Genomic DNA, 7,500 nt, shown 5'->3' on the forward strand with positions numbered 1-7,500 from the left:
CTCAGCTATATATTGCATATAATACTGGGAAATATTCACTAACAAGAGGCTTTTGTAAGCAGACCTTTAGTTTTTGACTTATCTGAATCTATACTTCACATAGTCCAGGGTGTCCAAACTTTTTTGAATGGGGGCCAGATTAGATCATGTGAAATTACCGGGGGGGGCGGCCAGCTGTTTCTTGCATTATGGGTTATAAAAATTAAAATTAAAATCACATAATACAATTGCACTCTAAGGATTTTGTTAACCATCTGAAAACATTAGTTCTGCCTGGGTTGTTCCTACTTTGTGCTTGTCTACAAACTGTATGATAGTGCTCTCATCATTAGGTGAACAGAAAAAACACAAAGTGAACTAGCTTGATTAGCCAATACTGTGTGGACGGCCACATATATTTTGAGAGACAAGCCGAGGGACACTTAAGATCGGTCAAAGGGTATCTGGCCCCTGGGCCGGACTTTGGACATGCCTGACATAGTCAATGTAATCAACTTATCAAGAACTTGTGGAAACTCCACTGACTGGTTGAAGTTGGCTTGAATCATATGACTCATCTTAATCAAGGCAACACGCGTCAACTTTGTGAGTAGATTGCACTTGTCAAGGCTTACAGTGGACTGACGAATTCATGCAGCACAATCTATTGAATAACATTGCGATCTTGCTCCTGTGGGAAGTGTGTCATCACCACCCAGACTCATAAGCGTAAGGATGGACGAAAAACAGTTGAGAGTATTTTTTATTATAGAAAAATAGTTTATATAAAAAGCAATAAGTTATGAAGTCCAGCAGCTCCTCCTAAAAAAATCCTCTCGTCACATCATCCATCTATCTCTCTTGCTCTCTCTCCCATGCTCTCTCTCTCTCACTGACACACACAAACACACACACACACACACACACACGCATGTGTTCACCATTTCACAGTCCTCGAACATCTACCACACTCAGTAGTTATAAATTCAGTCACTATCCTCCATCTCTCCTCTCCTCCTGACCAATAGGAGCCTGGTGCTATACAGTCTTGCAGGTGAATTTGCTGAATTCAGTCCAGTGTGGAGGGGACCTACTTCCCATAGAACATCTCCAGCAGCACCTCGTCCATGTTGACGGCACCTATGACGGGCTTGAAGAAGAGCTGGGCCACCACCAGGGGGCTGATGGCCAGCAGCATGGACATGGCTATGAGCAGCTTGGAGAAACGCGTGGAGTCCTCGCAGTGGATCAGCCTGACGTGCTCGTTGAGCGCCTGGTGCGCCTCCCGACGCAGTGACTGGATGTAATGGAGACAGCGCAAACCCTCCAGATCTGAGGAGAGGAGGGGAGAGGAGCTTAAAGGAACACTCTGCCAATTTTCAACTAGCTTTGTATCATTGCAACATCAGAAAACTATAAACAGTTTTGAAGTCATTCATTTAGTTTGACACTTATTGAGAGTTGAATTGAGTTAAGTTGTGGACCAGTGATGCCATTCATGCACAAATGACATCACTTAACTCAATTTAACTCTCAATAACTGTCATACTAAATGAATGACTTCAAAACTGTTTACAGTTTTCTGATATACTACTGATGTTGCAATGAGTGTTCCTTTAGTACCTAATGTCCATATAAGCATGCTGTATCATGTGAAAATAATGTCTGTTACCCTTTGTTCACACACCATACACCGAAGCAAAGATCAAGCCACGCTGAAGCTGAGCTCACGCTAAACCGGTCACACAAGAAGCACTCTCTTTTCCTCAGCACCTCGCTCAGCGCACCTTGACCCCGGCCACAACTTCCATTGACTTCATGCCTGGCAGCTTCATGTTTCATGCTTCGAAAATAGAACAGAATCCTGAACGCTTCAGCGTGGCTTGAGCTTTGCTTCGGCGTATGGTGTGAACAAAGGGTAACAGACATTATTTTGGCTGGTGTGAACGGTCTCCCCTGTTAACAAGGATGCTGAAATCAAACTACGTGGCTTCAGCGTGGCTTTAGTGTGGCTTTGGCATATGGTGTGGTTGTGGCATATGTGTAGTTGTCATAGACTGTGCTCCACAGTTGATTGCTCTATTGCTGACAAAAATGTGTTATTGTAAGTCGCTTTGGATAAAAGCGTCTGCCAAATGACGTAATGTAAATGTAAATGTAAATGTGTGGTGGACTGGCATCTTTCACAGTCCATTGACAATAATATGCAGTTATTTCTTTTAAGGAAATTGGAAGGAAAGTTTTGGGTAAATAGTCGAGAAATACGGCCAACCACCACCTCATCTAGAATGATTAGGCTATGCCTTTTAATTCTCAAATAAAACAAACTTGAAATGCAGACACGAGATATATCATAAACATATTTTCTGTCCTGTACTAGGCCTACATCTGCCTAAAAAAAGCTACACCTTCAAATGATGTGATGCTCATACAATCCATGCTTCTCCCCAAATGGGTGGTGCGCTTTTACGCACAGGTCAAACCTACCCGGGTTGAACAGCACGGCTCCTTTCAGATACGCATATTCCTTGGTGCTGATATCTAGCATCCAGCACTTCTTCAGGAAGGCTTTGATCGCCTGGATATCCACGAGAGGGACCCCGGCTGCTCCCCGGCTCTGATCGGCCCCGGGGGGCTGCTCGCTCTGCCTGTCCGGTGCGCCCGTGAGGATGCGCTGCAACATACTGGGCTCCGCGCTCTCCGTGGTGTCGAAGTCCACCCGGTCTTGCGCGAGTCCCAGCACAAGCAGAGGCGCCCAGCCGCTCCGCATGAGCATCAGCTGGTCGTCCTCGGGCAACTCCCGAAAACATGGCACGTTTTTCACGAAGCGCAGGGTCTTCACCAGCACCGCCGACGCGGCTTTGCACGTCACCTGCGGGGAGCGCAGGACGCCGCGGCGGCGCGTCGATCTACAGGAGCAAGCCTGTTGGCGGAGAGAGGAGGGCGCAGAGGCTGAGGAAGAGGGGCTCATGTGCAAGAGGTGCTGCAGCGTTTGCTGTTGTTGATGATGATGATGATGTTGTTGTTGTTGTTGTGGTGGTGGTGATGGTTGTGGTTGTTGCTGGTCCTCGGTGGTCGCAAGGCTGTCACTCTTCAAAATGTTGTAGAGGATGCTGTGGTTATTTTGGCAGTGGCAGCTCTCCAGCGTGGCCATGGCCGCTGCCTGCTGCTGTACATGGGCTGGAGCTCGGCTCGGACCGCGGTGTCTTTGAAGTGCTGGAGGTCAGTGACCGAGGTAGCGATGTTTTCCTGCCCCTGCATGCACGGCAGCACGTTTATATTAGCTCCCGTCTGACTCACAAGTCCCCGCGCTTTGGTGAGAACTTCTTCAGACTTCCTACATATTCTGCCTCCCCAGTCTCAGGCGCCTCCTCTTTCTCCTCCTCCCACTACCCCCCCCCCCCCCTCTGTATTTCTTCGCCCCCCCCCCCTCCCCCTCCCTCTCCCTCTCCCTCTCCCTCTCCCTCTCCCTCTCCCTCCTTCTCCCTTCTCCCTCTCCCTCTCCCTCTCCCTCTCCCTCTCCCTCCCCCCCTCTCTGTCTGTCTGTCTCTCTCTCTCTCTCTCTCTCTCTCACACACACACACACACACACACACACACACACACACACACACACACACACACACACACACACACACACACACACACACACACACACACACCTCAATATAAACTATCTACACAAGCACACCATTGTACAAAATTCTGTTAGTGTACACCCAAAAATTCTGAAAATTCTGCCATCAGTTCACTGCATAGTGGAGTTCACCTGTGTTACTGTAACTGGCACGAGGGTGAGTAGATGATGACATAAGTTTCATTTTTGGGTGAACTGTTCCTTTAATAAAATAACAAACCTACAGATGGGTGCCTGATGTGCTAATGGCACAATACGGCCTACAGCATCCTAGGTCAATAGGCTATGTGTGTGTGTGTGTGTGTGTGTGTGTGTGTGTGTGTGTGTGTGTGTGTGTGTGTGTGTGTGTGTGTGTGTGTGTGTGTGTGTGTGTGTGTGTGTGTGTGTGTGTGTGTGTGAGAGAGAGAGAGAGAGAGAGGGAGAGAGAGAGAGGGAGAAAGAGGGAAGGGAGAGGGAATCAGACCTCGGTTCTATTCTCAGCTTTTACCTTGACTCTGCAGCGGTGCCGTTTATCAGACAGGAGCCGGTAAAAAATAGGCCACAGACGGATCTGAAGGCTTAATTATTTTAGGGACAATTTATATGATTTTCTATGAGAAAGGAGCAGGGAGAGCCAAGCTGCGAAGGCCAGCCTCCAACCTTGACTCGGACACACTGTTATTGATTTAACCGTGAAAACAGGAGCTGGTGAATTATGATGTCATGACTCAACGCTCTCCTTGCATCTGTCACTAAAGGAGGCTGAGCAGCAGGAGGGGGATCGGGTGTAACGTTAATTTGAAGGAGGGGTGCGGGAGAGAGAGGAGTGGAGGAAAGGAGGGGTGCGGGAGAGAGGAGTGGAGGTCGGCAAACCAGAGCCTGACAGAGACAGGTTTGGATAAGGCAGATGAATTAGGGGTTTATCTTAATTGCTCCTAAGAGGGATCACAGGTTAGGCTTGACTGCTACCAGAGAGAGAGACAGAAGGCAAGGGGGGGGGGGGGCTCTGGGGAAAATAGGAAGCAGAGCAGATGCAGGGGGAGAAGTGGTTTCAGAGGAGTTGATCCAGAACAAGACACAGAGAGTCTAATAACGGTGTGGCTTCCCCACTTACACTAGGCTATGTAAACACTATCAGCTACACCGGACTCCACTGTGAGTGACTGAAGCACTATATTAATATTATATATTATATTACATTATCATTAGGTCATCCTCAGACGGCGTTCCCAGTCATCTCGATCCTCCATAGGCTACATCTGGCTAGCTCACCAGCACTTTCCACCCCTGCATCTTTCGTCATTACGTCCATGTAGGTTGATGTGGGACACCCTCGTGATCGGTGACCGTGTGTTGGCTCCCACAGCACCAGTTTGCTGGCTGGGAGATGACTGGCCAGCCTCTTTCTCCTGGATGCTATTTTTCCCCTCACCCTCGGTAACTGTCCATACAGACGCTTGATGGTAACATGCTGGTGCTGGTTGATGTTCAGTACTGCAGACAGCATTCTCGTCTAACATCCATTCAGGAACTTCTGTAGGGTGGCTAGATAAAGTCCAACTTTGGCGCACTCTGTCTCCAATCTGGTCAGGACCTCCTGTGCCTGCTCCACTCAGTCAGATAGCAGGCTGATGATCTCATCCACGTAGTCTAGGTCTGTTTTAGGACTAGAGCAGGGATTCGTCTAGAATCTAGATCCTCCTAGGTGTAATAGTGAGGCTGAGTTCCTGCTCTCGTCCACTGATGCCTGGCATTCAGGGGGCAACACCCCTACCTGGATGTCAAACTCCTCGCTCTTGCCGTCTGAGGTCACTCAGCACCTTGGCTCTTGTACCCGTGTACATGGTCCTTATGGCCTGGGGTAGGTTGGGAGGGACACCGTAAGCCTTGACTAATCTTATCTTCATCATCACGCTCCTGTGTATTAAGTCAAAAGCCTTTTTGAAATCGATCAAACACAGCACCGCTGTCAGGTTCCTCTTTTTCACCTCCTTGATGATCCTCCTTAAGGCCAAGGAAACACTATGCTAGCTGGCAAGTACAATGCTGATTTCAATGGTATGTAATCCGTGTTGACATCAGTTGCTCGGTTCTTGAGAAAAGTGTGTTTAATGGCAGCGTGGTCTACTTTTGTTGACAGACAGACAAACGCTGGTCTAGACAGCTCGGCCTTCGGCCACGCCGTAAAAATGGGATGGGAACAAAGAGGAGCGGCAGATAGAGTGAGAGAGATGATGTGAAATTGATATGAGGTGTTGCAAAGAGTTGGGGAAAATAGAGTTTGGAAGCTATGCGACGTTCCCGCAAGTTCAGAAGAGCCACTCGACATCGAGTGTGGAGAAAGAGCATTGAGTGGTCAGGGCTGCATTTATAAAGTTGTGGCTTATATAATTATTTATATAATTATGTATAAAGTAAGAGTGAACATGGTACCTCAGTCTGCCCTGCTCTGACTCAGAGATTGAAGGACACTGCTGTGAATTGAGGCAGGATGAAAAACTTTTGCAGCAGTACCAGAGCATTGTTCAGAGAGAGGATGTCTTTGTATTGATTTAGTGGAGAGAGAACACAGAGAGATTTTTCACATGTTTTTATACCAAGGTCGCCGTGGGATAAACAGCCTTCGCTCCTGCCTGTCTCTTCTCCTGCTCAAGGCCCAGCCGGCACAGGTTATAAAAACCCTTCCGTCTCAAGGAGAAATTACATTATGTCTTGTTAGGCAGAGTTGAAAAGAGGACCACAGTGCTCTTTCTCTTTCTCTCTCTCTCCCTCTGTCATGCTCTTGGGTCTCCTCTTCCTTTTGTTCCTTTGTTCATTTATCCAATTAGCAAGGGATGGGACTTAAGTAGCTCTGCACTCCATTGCTCTTCCCTTTTCTTGTGAGCAAATGTAATGTTTCTTCAGAGCGAGGGCACATTCATGAATTGTGATTTTTTTTTCTCTCTCGAGTGCTTTGCCTTTTCCATGCAACCGTAACATATATTAGTTACCCCATCACCAAAAGTATTTTTGCCAGGTGCTTGTCAACAAGATGTCACGTTCCAGGAGATTCCCACCGACTAAAGGATCGGATGAAAAAGCAAAACAGGAGAGAGGGGAGGTTGTGGTATCAGTGCCGCAGGTCCAGCATGTTCTCCTCTGCTCAGGGAGGTTGTGTTATCAGCGCCACAGGTCCAGCGTGCCCTCCTCTGCTCTGTGATATGGAACAGACTCTTTCTCTGGGCCGGTGCCTGCTGGTCCTCAGCCCAATTTAACATGGCTCAGCATGGGGCAGCCCTCACCCCATACCAACAGGATCCCAGCCAACATACCTCTTGCAAAACACAACCCCCATGCATGTGTGTGTGTGTGTGTGTGTGTGTGTGTGTGTGTGTGTGTGTGTGTGTGTGTGTCTCTCTACGGCAAGTAAACTGTCATATCCCAACATCTCTTACATGTGTTCTAGCTGCAGACTCCACAGGCTCACTCTGGGTCACAGCGGCTGAATGTATCCAGAGACCTTCACTGCTGCCTCTGATGTAAGAGGGCCATGTTCTATCAGGAAAACACACGGCTCCATCCCCTCTCCCATCTCCCAATCTGCGTAATGGTGTCGGCGACTGCGCTGCTGTCAACCAAATACTGTACCAGCACCCACATGATCTCAGACGAGAATGGAATATAAAAAGGTAACACGCACGCACACACGCACGCACGCACGCACGCACGCACGCACGCACGCACGCACGCACGCACACACACACACACACACACACACACACACGCGCACAGACACATAGAGTTGTGAGTCTGATCTGCAGTTCTCAAAGTAATTGGTGTGACGTGCAGACAGTCCGAGTCAGATAGCATCAGCCAAGCTGCAGCTTTGTGTCTATGAGTGAGATTTAGAGCAAGGTCACTAAAAG

The 7,500-nt window shown here is 48.3% G+C and overlaps 1 protein-coding gene across 1 annotated transcript; it reads right to left on the reverse strand.

Moving 5' to 3' along the window:
- Positions 1-1,069: 1,069 nt before the first annotated feature.
- LOC310779038 (nuclear receptor subfamily 0 group B member 1-like) lies at positions 1,070-3,133 on the reverse strand (the record flags this gene model as incomplete). Its single annotated transcript, XM_083639535.1, has 2 exons — positions 1,070-1,311; positions 2,467-3,133. The coding sequence occupies 2 exons, from the start codon at positions 3,131-3,133 to the stop codon at positions 1,070-1,072; spliced, it is 909 nt and encodes a 302-aa protein (XP_083495661.1).
- Between the last annotated feature and the right edge of the window lie 4,367 nt (positions 3,134-7,500).

The sequence above is a fragment of the Poromitra crassiceps genome (assembly GCF_964638095.1).
Source record: "Poromitra crassiceps genome assembly, chromosome: 6".
Classification (NCBI taxonomy): Eukaryota; Metazoa; Chordata; class Actinopteri; order Beryciformes; family Melamphaidae; genus Poromitra; species Poromitra crassiceps.